Source organism: Haliotis rubra, unplaced genomic scaffold (assembly GCF_003918875.1).
Source record: "Haliotis rubra isolate DU_JTF1 unplaced genomic scaffold, ASM391887v1 Scf313, whole genome shotgun sequence".
Classification (NCBI taxonomy): domain Eukaryota; kingdom Metazoa; phylum Mollusca; class Gastropoda; order Lepetellida; family Haliotidae; genus Haliotis; species Haliotis rubra.
Window position 1 is genome coordinate 775001 of NW_025766984.1, and position 16074 is coordinate 791074.

General features: G+C 41.6%; 1 protein-coding gene across 1 annotated transcript in view; it reads left to right on the forward strand.

The window, feature by feature from the left end:
* LOC124283353 overlaps nt 1-16074 on the forward strand; it is a 72650-nt gene that overhangs the window by 4778 nt on the left and 51798 nt on the right. Inside the window, 14 exon segments of the mRNA XM_046719393.1 lie at nt 4595-4852; nt 5319-5480; nt 5804-5891; nt 6672-6815; nt 7911-8102; nt 8493-8590; nt 8984-9153; nt 10179-10303; nt 11325-11423; nt 11876-12020; nt 12866-12964; nt 13647-13769; nt 14520-14820; nt 15303-15455. Of these exon segments, the coding sequence (XP_046575349.1) occupies nt 4643-4852; nt 5319-5480; nt 5804-5891; nt 6672-6815; nt 7911-8102; nt 8493-8590; nt 8984-9153; nt 10179-10303; nt 11325-11423; nt 11876-12020; nt 12866-12964; nt 13647-13769; nt 14520-14820; nt 15303-15455 (2109 nt within the window). The 5' untranslated portion in view covers nt 4595-4642.

The window sequence follows — 16074 nt, forward strand, 5'->3', positions numbered from 1 at the left end:
CATGTCATGTCATCTGCGTATATACAGCGCTCAGAACCATCACGTGTACATATTGTGTCGTCTGCATGTATACGTACAGCATTCAGAACCATCACGTGCACATATTGTGTCGTCTGCATGTATACAGCGTTCAGAACCATCACGTGTACATATTGTGTCGTCTGCATGTATACAGCGTTCAGAACCATCACGTGTACATATTGTGTCGTCTGCATGTATACAGCATTCAGAACCATCACGTGTACATATTGTGTCGTCTGCATGTATACAGCATTCAGAACCATCACGTGTACATATTGTCTCGTCTATATGTATACAGCATTCAGAACCATCACGTGTACATATTGTGTCGTCTGCATGTATACAGCATTCAGAACCATCACGTGTACATATTGTCTCGTCTATATGTATACAGCATTCAGAACCATCACGTGTACATATTGTGTCGTCTGCATGTATACAGCATTCAGAACCATCACGTGTACATATTGTCTCGTCTATATGTATACAGCATTCAGAACCATCACGTGTACATATTGTCTCGTCTATATGTATACAGCATTCAGAACCATCACGTGTACATATTGTGTCGTCTGCATGTATACAGCATTCAGAACCATCACGTGTACATATTGTCTCGTCTATATGTATACAGCATTCAGAACCATCACGTGTACATATTGTCTCGTCCATATGTATACAGCATTCAGAACCATCACGTGTACATATTGTGTCGTCTGCATGTATACAGCGTTCAGAACCATCACGTGTACATATTGTGTCGTCTGCATGTATACAGCGTTCAGAACCATCACGTGTACATATTGTGTCGTCTACATGTATACAGCATTCAGAACCATCACGTGTACATATTGTGTCGTCTGCATGTATCACACATGATTTGTCGTGTCGTATTAAAAAACACACCACTATCCCTCATTCTAAATGCAAATATTGAATATTATTGTATTGATACAGTTATAAGCTATCACAATTACGAGAAATATTCCGAAAATATATTCGGCAAAACTCATTCCACAATCATAAGTAGTCTTTGCTCAAAGATAGATTATACCCAGAGAAGGATTACCAATCTAACGACAGTCGTGCAAGACAAACGAAACGTTACACGACTATTTTAATTCTGTACTAACCGCAGTGGATCAGAAATTGGTCTATTGATGTCGACATTAAAATACTTCTCACAGGAATTAGGCCACAATCTTGATAAGACATGTCAGTGTAACATGCAGAAAGGTCGCACATGCCCAGCTGCCATTTCCTTGAACTTATAAGTTATTGAAGGTACTATACGTGAATGGGGTCACACTATGTAAGCAACTATATATCGTAAACACTACACAACTGATGGGTGTCACCTGGATACTGTACTAATCAACAAGGTGTGTTTTTATCTGTCCTGGGTGGCAGAGTTGTGCATGATTCTATCCAGGTAACAGTAAAATGTGAAAAAAACCCATCGTGCTAAGAAATGAGGACACTTTTTAGGGAGTACTTTCGAGAACGTTCTACATTTCTACCTTATCAGGCGTAGCTAAAAAGGCAAGATTTGTGTCAGAAATGGTTTGTGATGTGACGTGATAATAAATACCGATTTAATCTGACATGGGGCAAATACTCGTGTATGTGTTTATAGCGGGTTGCACCAGTGGAGCAGGATAGGCTTACCGTTTCGTGGATACTTGGTATCATACCTCGCTGACTGTGATTCTGTCTGTAATTGATAGAGTGTCCTGCAAGGGTACTTCTTTCTGTAGTGGACAGTGCTTCCTGCAAGGGTGCTTCTGTTTATAATTGATAGTGCTTCCTGCAAGGGTGCTTCTGTTTATAATTGATAGTGCTTCTTGCAAGGGTACTTCTGTCTGTAATTGATAGTGCTTCCTGGAAGGGTGCTTCTTCCTGTAATGGACAGTGCTTCCTGCAAGGGGTACTTCTGTCTGTAATTATAGTTGATAGGGTGCTTCTTCCTGCAATGGTGCTTCCTGCAAGGATTTCTGTTTATAATTGATAGTGCTTCCTGCGAAGGTGCTTCTGTCTGATAAGGTGTCTGTAATGACAGTGCTTCTTGTAATGGATACTTCTGTATGTAATGGATAGTGCTCATTGTATTTGACTGCTGTCTGCAATACTTGTTCTACTTGTAAAAGAGAGTGATACTTGTATGCGTGGTGCTTTTTTTTCACAGATGGTCGTTTGTAATGGACAGTGCTTCCTGTAATACATACTTCTTATGGATAATTCACCTTGTAATGGAGAGTGATGTGTAAATCCAATTTTGTAAGTTAATAATATAAACAACGTGAGGACAGTGCCTGACTGTTACTACTGCTACACTATGTGGCGGTTTGGAAAGTAGGAGTTTACTGAAGTTGTGGATAAAAAAATTCTCCCTGAAATTACGAACATTCATTTCAAATGAAAAGAAACACATCGTTCCAAGAAGAGATAAGTTATGTACTTGACTTGCCCATGCATGTGTTTGTGACGGGCGCCATCAGTGGAGCGATATCAGCCCACCTTCATGCAAACAAAACAGGCACTAAATTAGACAGAATTAAGTCACTGTGCGACAAGTGTAGAAATGTCCTCTAAATGTTGCCTTAACTGCTGTAGTTCTGAAAGTGGGGAGTCATATGATTCTCTCTGACATGAGGACCGACTGTACCTGATATGTGCAATGTATTCACGAAGGTCTGGAGTTGCTGGAATGCTTATCGACATAAAAAGAAGTTTTTTCGGCGTGTTATTTATATGGTGAGTGCACGTATTGCATCTTATTTACATATATTTTAGATAACAGCCCCAGACTACTTCTACGTTTTAAAACTACTTCTTGACCATTGACCTTGGCCATTGCAAGTTTCAATTTTTCTCATGTTTACAAACCTTTTACATCGATTAAAGATTGGTATTGGACTTCATCAAAATCTTAGTTTATATTGGTTGATGGAAAGATTAAATGACAAATATGAAACATTTCTTTGCCATTCTACTCAGAGGCGTGCACGCCATGAAAGGTGAAAGTGTTTGTTTCACTTGGGCTGGAACCTATTCTGTTGTTCCCTAATCTGTTGTATGTTTCTGCTGAATATATCTGTTATGGCCGTGTACTGCATCTGTCTGTAGTATCTATCTATCTGTTGAATCTGTTTATAGCTTTCGTCTGTTGAATATGTCTGTGTAGTGTCTGTGTAGTGCAACCGTCTACTGTATCTATCTGAAACGTGGACCTTTTGCGTCCGTCTGTTGAATTTGTTTACTGCACATCGCTGTTGACTGTTTCTGCCGCATCTCATTATTCATATGTCTGTTGACTGTTTCTGCTACATTTTACTATGCATATGTCTGTTGAATGTGTCTGCTGTATCTCATTATTCATATGTCTGTTGACTGTTTCAGCTGCATCTCATTATGGTATATGTCTGTTGACTGTTTCTGCCGCATCTCATTATGGTATACGTCTGTTGACTGTTTCTGCTACGTTTTACTATGGCATATGTCTGTTGAATGTTTCTGCTGTATCTTGTAACTTTGTCTGCTGCATCTGTCTCAGACATGTTTCCTGCACATGCGTGTTCTGCATATCCACAGTAAATTTACGGTATGACCGTACACGTTTGTATGTTTAAAATGTTTGTTTAAGAAGATTGAACAGGAATAATACACACGTGTCTGTCCTTGCTCCTCACAAATTACCACGCAGGCAAGCAATTGTCTGTTACTAAGCAACCTGTTAGTCATGTAATACAGCTTCATCCCTGTTGTGTGTGTGTGGTATACAGGAAGGGATGAATGGTTGATATCATCATGTTCCTTTAACCGTTATTATGCTATATTCATTAGCAGGATCACTGTAACCCTATCAAACGTATTTTAGAGCTAGAATTATTCTATCGAGGCATTGTTGCTTTTCTTCCCCAGTCGTCACTCAGATGTCATCAAACTATTCATGTCAACACTGTACACGTTGTCCAGCTGTACCTCGACTATACTGCCGTTATCATCTAAACATCTATATCACCCAGCAATGCTGTCGTTGACCTGTGTATAACCTCCACCAAACGTTGCTTCATGGACACCTCGACCTGATGGTAAACAGGCAAATGCCATCATTACTGTCCAGGACCATCTTTGTCTCATCAAGGGATCTCTAACTTTGAAGACGATTATATACCACGGATCACTCCTGGATACTTTAATCGTTTCAGTCGAGGGATTTTTTTTGTTCTGTGTTTGGCATGCATTTAACTTAACGAGTACCACACGGGTACATCACGTGATCTGGGTAGCCAATAGCCTTCCAGTCTGAAATCTCTACGCTGAAGCTGAGAGCGTGGATTCCTCTTAGTTGGACAGGTTGTGTTGTGCCTACTGCTCCCTTCCGTTGAATCTCTCCGTTCTGTTCGTCAGTGCTCGTGTATAGCTGTGTTTTTGTACCGACTGTTTGACAGAGGCAGACTCTGAAGTTCATCAACAGTATTGTCACGAAATGTGAAAGGAACGCACCACTATTTCTTACTTTACATCTAGTTTTCCAGTTCATATTTCACTGAATATATGATCTTATTGTCGGATGCCTGATATTGAGTAGATCGGATCCTGAGACTCTAGCTGTGCCACCATGGGACCTAGTGTTAGGACTGTATTGGTGGTGTTGGCACCTATGGTATTATGTGTGCTACAAGCTGACGGTGCGGGCAACACAAACTACACTCAAGCCAATGAGTTTCTGCAGCGGTATGATAAAGACTACGGCGACGCGATGAATGCTGAAGCTCTGGCTGAGTGGAGTTACAACACCGACATCTCAAAAGCCACCATGGCACACCTAGTACGTATTGCTGTGTGAGTGAGTTAGATTTTCCGCCGCTTTAAACAATATTCCTGCAATATCACAGCCCTGGACAGCAGATATGGGAATCGAACCCGTGCCTTCGACGTGAACAGCGAACCTTTGGACCACCTGTGTTGCATATAAGGAGGTTACTGTCCACCAAAACTTATTGTGAGACAGAAATAACCTCAATCTTTGGATTCACTAGATGTAGTTTACTGTTAGACATTAGCATAAGTTAAGGCATAACAAACTGCATATCTCGTTTTTTATCAGTACATTACATATGCTACCAGAATCCTGGGTCCTGTTTCACAAAACGACCTTTGCGCTAAGCTGATCGTAACTCCTATACTTGAACACAAACTTACCTTGAGCTGAGAGTTTTCTGAAGTGATGCCTAGGACTAATAATTATTGTGTTCTCTCTTGATATTGTCATGGCATGTGTTGTTCATCTAAAGGTTGACTTGCAAGTGGCGCTGGCGAATTTTTCGAAGTCTGCCTTTGAGGAGGCCGATACATACGCGTGGAGAAACTTTGCACACTCAGATATTTACCGCCAGTTCCAGAAGATTACAAACATTGGGCCTTCTGCACTGAAAGATCCTCAGAAAGTCAAGAAGGTGAGGAATTACTTTATTTACGGTCATTGCTGACGATGTCTATTGAGTCATAGCTGACAGTGTATTGTCATAAATAAGAGTGCAAACAAACAAGAAACAGGTTTTTTTAATGTGGATTCTAATATAAATGAAAACAACAAGGAATAAAACAGACATATCATGATAGTGTGTAATTTCGAGTGTGAACTTACTTCACTCTTCGTTTCAATTCGAGAAGGATAACTCGCTCTGAAGAACATCGAATCTTGTTTCCACCGACAAATTCGTGAAGAATGTCAAATCTTATTTCCACCGACAAAAAGATAGGTTGTTTTACTTTACAGATGAGTGAAGTGACCTCCCAGTTAGAGAGTATCTACAGCACCGCCCAGTATTGTCCCACTTCCGGGAACTGCCTCGATCTCGAACCAGGTCAGTAGTTCGTTGTCTTCATGTCCCCCACGTCTAGCTCCCAAATTCCGTTAGTATTTTATGAGCATGTTAAAGGAATTAAATAAAATGAAAAGGCTGTCTGGGAGGTCCATACTTCGTAGCTCATTTTACTATGGGAACAATCCCATACTCGACAGACCCGTGAAGATCCGGGTTCGAATTGGTCTTCAGTAACCCATGCTTGTCGTAAGAGACGACTAACGGGATCGGGTGGTCAGGCTCGCTGGTTTGGCTGACACATGTCATCGTATCCCAGTTGCGTAGATCGATACTCATGTTGTTGATCACTGGATTGTGTGGTCTAGATTCGATTATAAATACACCGCCGCCATGTAGCTTGACTATTGCTGACAACAACCAAACCAAGACCATACTCGACATCCCAGTGTATGGTATCGCCTTTCTGATGAAGCCGAGGACCCCTGACGTTACCATAGCTTTGTTGTAAGTTCGATTCGAATGACACGATTTACAATTAAATTGCACCAATGTGCAAATAAAACCATGTGCGACGTGGTTTATTAGAGATGTGGAGACAGAACGCCAAACCCGTAGAAGCGATTGATCCAAGGATAATAATATGAATTATAACAGAAGAGAAATGGACACACTTGATAAACGATTGATAATTTCGTTCCTCGAGATAGCCCAGCAATTCCCTGATATGTTTATGAATACCACTCGTGAATCCTCTTTCTGTGCCTACCGTCATGACTCACGCCTGTCAACATATTGTTTCATGCCACTATTGCATGGCAGGTCTGACACGTGTGATGGCCAGCAGCCGGAACAGCACGGAGCTCCTGAACGCCTGGTGGGGGTGGAGGTACGCCACGGGACCCAAGATGAGGGATCTCTATACCCAACTCGTCACACTCAGCAACGAGGGAGTCCGAGATATGGGTAGATATTTCTGAGTAACAGTGACGGGTGTGGGCTGGGCGCGATATGGGGATGGGGAACATGCTTGGGAAAAGATACTGGCATATATTTTTAATCTCATAAAGTAGAATGTATCCCAAAGGGTCTGTATTGGCCAGCTGGAAGTCAATGATCTAAAAGTTTTAGAAGCTGTTATGATAACCTGTCCCAAACATGCATATGTAAGAAAGTAAAATGCTAGATATCAGTTATTTGTACAGCATTAATACCAGCATTTCAGAGTTTGCCGCAACTATAAAATTTCCAGCTGACCAAAAAGCACTTGTATACTACTTCGTCCGTTATTATTATATCGCTGTTACATTCCGGGGCAAATGGAGACATCTAGTGGCTGCAATGTTCGCTCGTCATGCATTAGACCCATCGAAAGCTCTCAAAGGCGCTCGGTGAAAATCCCATTGTTGAGTCGTTCGTTGTATTGCAGGTGCACTATTAAAGGATGTGTAATACATCGCCCAATCACTGGCTGTTACACCGCTAGAAAAGTCTACACTTGTGTCTTCTTAAAGATGTTATCATTGTACACCTAAAGAGCCGTTGAACGGCTCGAGGGGGTCATGGGTTGTTGGCCAACATGTCTATTCGAAGGCAACATCAACCCAAGTCACCGAAGGGGCTAGTGGACATCGAATTGATCTTAACTTTAACTAGTATATATTGCAGGTACATGATTTGCGTCGAGAGTACCATGGTCAGGCATTTATCCACTTCATTTGTCACAGTCATCGCATAATAGCAAATGACAGAAATGTAACTTAAAGTTATTCCCCCACATCTATTTCAGTCGGAATATATCGTAAATAAGCGGAGAAGTGCGTCGTAACTTTGAGATACAAAATTGCGGTTGGTATGTTGCCAAATTTAGTGCCAGCAGCTCGGCAATTCGATAAGGGAATATAAGAAATATACTTCATGTTAGCGGTAGCAATAAAAAGAAAATACGTCTCATCCAATCACAATACGACATTTATGTTTCTAGTGTGATAAAATACCACATAAGATGCCACCTACGAATAACTCACTATTTCCTTTATATGAATGCCTGTACCTCCCCAGGTGATAATGACACAGGCGAGTACTGGCGGTCGTGGTACGAGTCCTCAACATTCAAGTCCGACCTGGAGGAGCTCCTGGACGAGCTGCAGCCTCTGTACCAGCAGCTGCACGCCTACATCAGGCGACAACTCATAGGGGTGTACGGCAAGGACATCTTTCCGCCCACTGGACACATCCCAGCTCACCTTCTAGGTGAGGGCCGACCTACTCAACACAACACAAAAGTTGCTTTGAACTCAAGCCTCCACCAACTATATTTATCTTTTGTCTGACGTTCGGAGAAGTATTTACACACCGAAGGAGGTGATATGTTTGCCAATAGAACTGACCGACAGTTAGATATACATACTGTTTGAGGGGTTTGTTTCGGTATAGATACGTATATCGTTTTCAGGCTTGAAACTGGTATAAGTATCTATACCGAAATGTCTCTATTGCACAATAAAGAAGTTGATCATCCATAAAGACTTGTCATTCACATTAAATAATAATTAACTTATAACCATTAGTTGTAATTATTTTATTATCTTTGACTACAATTAGTTTTAATTATCTTATTATCGCTGTACTGTTTCTCCTAAGGTAACATGTGGGCGCAGCAATGGAACAACATCTTTGATATCGTCGTTCCTTTCAAAAACAAGCCCATGGTCGACGTCACTGACAAACTGAAACAAGATGTAAGATGGGTTGATACAGCTTCAAACAGGAATCACCATGAGTGAACATTACTTTGCTTGATGTAAATCACTGCCTTATGTCTTTTGATGGAATACGTAGGTACCTTCTGGTTTCCAAACAACGAGACCTTTTGCAAATACAGGATGAGCTTTGCATCTTACACAAATACATATTATACTCTCAGAAACATCGTCATATATTCATAAAGGTAACAGTTTTTTGTTGTAACGTCTGTACCCCCTCTGCCGCCAATCCCCTGGATGGAATCAAAGCTTAGTCTATTTAGTATTGTTATTTTTAGTTTAGTTAAAATATATTATTTTCCCAGTTTTGCCAAATCCCGCGATATGCTGTGTTCACTATTTTGTGAAACCTTTACATCATTACATCAGTACACTGTGGAGAAGATGTTCAAGACGGCGGAGGGGTTCTACAAGTCCCTGGGGCTGGAGGCGATGCCGGACACTTTCTGGAAAAACTCTATGCTGAAGAAGCCCACTGATGGTCGCAAGGTCATCTGTCACGCCTCGGCTTGGGACTTCTATGACGCAAAGGATTACAGGTGTGTGTAGACTGATTACATGTGTCTGAATGTGTGTGTGTGTATGTGTGTGTTACATTATATCGCTGACGATTAACATGCAAAAGCTTAAGCATATTTCACTGACTGACTGACTGAGTTTAGTTTTACGCCTCTTTTTGCAATATTCCAGCAATATCACGGCGGGGGACACCAGAAATGGGCTTAACACATTGTGCCCATGTGGGGAATCGAACCCGGGTCTTCGGCGTGACGAGCCAACGCTTTAACCACTAGGCTACCCCACCGCCCTAAGCATATTTCAAGTGACACATGAACGCAAGGCAGTGGGGTAGCCTAGTGATTAAAGCGTTAGCTCGTCACGCTGATGGCCTGTGTTCGATTCACTAATGGGTACAGGGTGTGAAGCCTACTTCTGGTGTCACCCGCCGAGAGACTGATGGAACACTGGTAAACGCGGCGTAAAACCATACTGACTAACTACACATAAATGCTCAAAATGAATTAGCCATTTGTCTGTGTACGTGCACTTTTGTGCAATAAAGAGAGAACATCGTATATATGACGTGTTACGTGTTGATGCCAAAACTGAACTGCGGAGGTTAACCCTGAACCTCGGCAAAATCAACAAACTGACCGGTATATAACACAGCTGATAAACTTAAATGAGACACGTTTTGAAAACCGTAATTTAGTTTAAACAGGCAGAAATGTCGATGTTTTGCGATAGTTATCACGTCCGTGCTGGACAAATAGAATGACACAAAGCCAGTCGTTGTAGAAAGCCTTGAATCGACTTCCTGTCATGCCCATACAGCAATCCTCCCACAAAGAGTAACCACGTAAAGCCAAGTGTCAACATAACCAATCAAGGGAGGTGACTCTAATGCAAAGTCGACACCAAGATCATAATTATACGGGCGCCTCCGTCAACTGCCATATCTAATTACATGTATTAGAATTTTACTACAATATACACCCTATGGCAGATGAAAGTATGTAAAAAAACGTTTGAATGTGAGGAATGTTATACAACTGCTTTTCAGAATCAAAATGTGTACGGACATCAACATGGAGGACCTGATCACCATCCACCACGAGATGGGGCACATAGAGTACTTCCTGCTGTACAGACATCAGCCAGAGGTGTACAGGGATGGAGCTAACCCAGGTCAGTTGTCTCTCTGTCTACTGTCATCAGAGACCATGTGTTACATTTCTGTCCTGGATCAACAGCAATGGTTTGTACAATCTTCGTTCTTCATCACTAGTAACAGGGTGTAAAATATATATCCTTCATCACTAGTAACAGGGTGTAAAATCCCTGTCCTTCATCACCAGTAACGGGGTGCAAAACATCTATCCTTCATCACAAGTAACAGGGTTTAAAAGATCTGTCCTTCATCACCAGTAACAGGGTGTAAAATCTCTGTCCTTCATCACAAGTAACAGGGTGTAAAATCCCTGTCCTTCATCACCAGTAACAGGGTGTAAAATCCCTGTCCTTCATCACCAGTAACAGGGTGTAAAATCCCTGTCCTTCATCACCAGTAACAGGGTGTAACATCCTTGTCCTACATCACCAGTAATAGGGTATAAAATCTCTGTCCTTCATACCTAGTAACAGGGTGTAAAATATCTATCCTTCATCACTAGTAACAGGGTGTAAAATATCTGTCCTTCATCACCAGTAACAGGGTGTAAAATCCCTGTCCTTCATCACCAGTAACAGGGTGTAAAATCCTTGTCCTACATCACCAGTAACAGGGTATAAAATCCATGTCCTTCATCACCAGTAACAGGGTGTAAAATCCCTGTCCTTCATCACCAGTAACAGGGTGTAAAATCCCTGTCCTTCATCACCAGTAACAGGGTGTAAAATCCCTGTCCTTCATCACCGGTAACAGGGTGTTAAATCTCTGTCCTTATAATTAACAGTATGTAACAGAGGCGAAAATCATTTTAGTGACGGTGTGTCAGACCTTTGTATATTGTTAGACTGTTGTTCTCATTCCGTATGTGTGTATGTGATACCCATTTCTTGATGATCGTTTACATTATGAGTTCTCCGTTGATTTCATCCATTTGTAACCCAAATGCCACGAATACGCCCACTCACTCTCACTCACTCACCCACGGAATCAGTGAATCAATGTATTAATTCCTTTCTATCATTTGGTATGTTATTGCAGGTTTTCACGAGGCTATCGGTGATACCATGGCTCTGTCGGCGACTACCCCTGCCCACCTTCGCAAAATAGGTCTGCTGGAGGCGGGAGAGGACGATAATGGTGAGATGCTATACCTATAATGATAATCGTTCATGTGATAGACATGGTCAGACTGAAATGCGTCATTATAATAATGCGAGAAGAGTACAGACGCATTTTTCGCATTAATAAAATGCTCGCATTAATTTCATGATTTACAGTAATCGGACTGTCTATACCGTCTTCGTTCTACAGTCCCCAGTCGGGCCGGTGGGGTAGCCTTGTGGTTAAAGCGTTAGCTCGTCACGCCTAAGGCCCGTCTTCTATTCACTACAAGGGTACAATATGTGAGGTTCATTCCTGGTGTCCCCGGCCCAGCCGTGATACTGCTGGAACATCCCTAAAAGCGGCGTAAATCCCGACTCACTCACTCACTCACTAACAGTCTTCAGTCAGATAACACACTGCCAGCTTCATGTCAGACTGGTTCGCGTCGATAGCTTTTGATATGACTGTTAAACCTTATATTTCAGAAACCGACATTAATTTCCTGATGAAAATGGCCTTGGAGAAGATCGCGTTTCTTCCGTTCGGCTATCTGATTGACCAGTGGCGATGGAATGTGTTTAGCGGGGACACGCCTCCCAGTAGATACAACCGTGACTGGTGGGATCTCAGGTGGGATTCTCAAGCGTTACTACTGGGAAGAAGAGAATGTGCGATCCTTTGACAATGTTGAAAATGTAACGTCGAAAATCTGCGTCACAGTTACATGTATTGTCGATAATTACTGGATGGGAAGGTGTGGCCTACATATTGATAAGGGTCTTTTAATACATCAATACATCATAAGTCGATTTTTTATCTTCTAATAACCAAAGGCCCTCTTTCATCAGCATATATTTAATGTTTTTGAACTTGTCAATATATGTATGAAAAAATCAGTATATTTAAATCTGGACACTTTGTAGTCACAAAAGATTACTTGCGCGATGTCGTTTCATAATGCTGTATCACAAAGTTTAAAATATATGTACAATCAGACCCTGAATTCATCTTCAATACAGTCGCCCAAATTCACATTTTTCAGTACTTTATATCTGTTTTAGATACCGAGCAATACCTCAATGCTATTAATCTCAGAAAACTCATTACCCTGATCTAGAAGTTCTTCACATGACCTTAGGATCGAGAAGGGTAGATAGTATAATATTCCATTTTGTAACATTAAATGTATTTGAAGATGAGTTCCACTTTTTGTTTGTACTTACTTCACTGATTTAAGGACAAAATACCTACCGCAATATTACATACATGTCAATTTAATTTGTTAATGAACACTAATAATTCGCAAGTAATATTCGCAAACTTGGTATGTACATCACCATGATTTTGTATATAGTAAATAGCCCATCGCAAACACTGTGATTGTATGGCATTATTGGTATCTGACTTTCTACCATGGGCCTGTGGCCTCTTCAGTACTGGAATAAACGAGATTTGACACATTGTATCAATTACAGATGCAAGTACCAGGGCATCGCTCCGCCCCTTCCACGTACCGAGTACGACTTTGATCCGGGGGCAAAGTTCCACGTATCAAACAATGTGCCATATATAAGGTAAGGGACAGCAGGGTTGCCTTGTCCAGTCAGCCAGTGTGTGTGTCAAACACTTGTCGAGAGACTATTCCTGAAAATAAAAGTGCCAAAAACCCTTTCCATAATAATAGAAATATGTTTTATGTGGAGAAACACAAGTTGCGTGTAGTGTAGGTGGGTAGTTAAGTAGTGTGGCGATGTGTGTGGAGTTATTTTGTTGTTGGATGTATAGATATGTAGATACGTGGGTGTAAGATACTAGATAACTGACAACATCATAACGTAGATGCATCGTGCATCAGGTCAACTAATAGAATAAGGTAAGTAAATAACTGATAAATAGATGGATAACAGAATAAATATAACAGCAAATATAAATCATTAAATCAAATTAATCCATTAAATAAATCTAGATTAATCAACCGATCAGTCAATCGAACGATCAATAAATCAATGAATGTATTTACAGTTAGCTGTTCGTCATACAAACGTAAGTATGTGAGGTGAGTTTAAAGCCGCTGTGAAAGTATTTATATTATACCAGTTATGTTTACAAGTTGACGGACACTTTAACATACTCTCTGCCAATTTTGGTTTAAACCCACGACCAGCGGTTACTACGCTAGTGCCTCTCTGATATGATCTGTTGAAGTGCAGCCTTCAACAACGAAGAACTGAAAAAAAATATTTTTCTGTTGTTCAGATACTTCGTGAGTTTCGTCATCCAGTTCCAGTTCCACCAGGCGCTGTGCCAGGCAGCCAACCACACGGGCCCGCTACACAAGTGCGACATCTACAATTCCACGGCCGCTGGTACAAAGCTCAGGTAGCCTTAGTTGACTTATAATTGAATTAGGAGAAGATTGTTGTATAGTGCTGGAAGTATCAGCATGAACTAAAGCCAGCCACTTACAGCTATTTACTATAATGTCGCTTCTCTTTCTTCTTGTTCTGCCGTACATTTGTCCGTGCAACGTTTTTCGGATTTTCATCATAGTTCTAACTGTAAAACTTTTTAATCTGTGGGTGTCATGAGACGCTGAAATAGCATACTCCCCAATTTCTAGTTTGAAATTACGTTCTGGTGACGTACAGCAATGTGACTGATAGCGATGGATTATGTCGTCCAGTACTCGTATCCACAGGGGATATCGCTTCGGTGGGATCAAGGGACATCCCCCTGGAGATATGACCACAATACAATGACATCACATTTCAGACCACTGTGACGCAATGTGGTACAATGACATCACAAATCACTCTGCCAATGAAACTGGCTAGCTGATATGTTGACAATAAGACTGACTATTACTGATTACAGACTGAAGTAGTAAGAAGAATGATTGTTGCTCATCAATGAAAGTTTTAAATTCATCGGCAAAACTCGGAGTTTTAAACTTTCAGCAACCCATGCTTATATTTTTGATATCAAAAGAACACGTATTTATCTATATTACATTCACAATTGCTTGACATATATAGCGTATCTAAACTCTAAACACTGCGCCCATCAGATGGTTTCTGTCAGTTATTTACCAGGAATTGTCCGGTTCAATACTTATCGTTCATATTCCAGGAATGCTTTAAGTCTTGGGTCGTCTACACCATGGCCGGACGTTATGACCCAATTGACAGGCCAAGACAAGATGAATGTGAGCGCACTGAAGGAGTATTTTAAGCCGCTCTCTGATTGGCTAAAAGTTCAGAATGGCAATGATAACGTTAGTTGGACTGAACACTGCCCTGTGAATGAAGGCCTGGATGTGGAGGCGTGGCTGAAGACGTACAACGACCACGTGCAGGTGGTGCAGCACGAGGTCGCCCTGGCTGACTGGACATACAACACAAACCTCACAGACTACAACCAGGACCGGAGGGTCAGTAGACACAAACTGAAGCCTGCTGTTGCTACACTAGTTTGCAACGGGGCTTCTGGATATAAAAGCATCCACGTATCCCATGCTTCTCTTAGAAACCTAATAAGGGGCTGGAGTCAAATTAAAAAGTCATTGTCATTGATAAGCAATACATAACTAGGTCTTCGAACCCCATCCCATAGAAATATTTGATATTTGCTGATTCCAGAGGGCGGAATAAAGCCCATGAATTTATCAGCCTGACGCCAGGTGTTCGCCAAAGTTAACCACGTTCTACCCGCTGAGGTATGCCAGAAAACTATGGACGTATTGAATCCTGTTTCGAAGTTGGCCAGGTACTCTTTGTCTTGATGTTCACTCTTTCTGAGCAGTTCGACAGTATCGGGAGGCAGGAATTCACCATCTGCTTGTCGAACAGGGCCGCGATCCTTCAACGTTCACTCATAGGTTTTGGTAAGGCGGCCGACGAATCGATGTTGCAGGTGGAGGCAGGTGAAGGGCTCCCAGTTCACCAAGGAGGCGGCCGGAATCGCCAACACATACAACCTCTCCAGCATACACAACACTACCATAGCCAGGCAACTCAGCATGATCAGAGACATCGGAACAGACGCACTCAAAGACGAGAAGAAGATTAAAAAGGTACTCTTCTGACAGTCTTGGGACAAGGAGAAAGTATGCATGCTTTAATATAACAGATTGTTTGAAATGTCCCAAATGCATTAGCGCGTTGTGTACACTAAGAAATCAATTTTGACCTGTAATAACTCATTTAATTTGCCTTTCTCCATGAATGAATGTTATGCGGATCTCCTCAAACGCAGGTGACTCGGAGAGTAGGTGGCCACAGCGTTTGAAATTAACGTCGGTCCAATGGCCCGAAGCCGACTGAAAACCACTCGGACCCAAAGCTTTGTTTTCTGCAGGTCCTTATGGCCAACAACTTTTCATCCCCAATAACTATAAGTATTATTTCCATATTAAAATATAGGGTCTACACATTCTGATGAGGACCCACAACATTTTATGGTTCTTGGTCCTTAGAGCCTGCAGCTTTTCAGGGTTAAGGGCAAACATTGGTTGGCCGTGAGGCTGTACTACAAGACACCTATATAAACAAGATTTTCCATACTTTCAAAAACGGGGTCTAGTCAAGTTTACAGACGAGAAAGTACATCAAGTGCATCTCGATTACTTCACGGATGTGTATACTCTGCATTACACCAGCTACATACATAGTTTAACCAACGATTC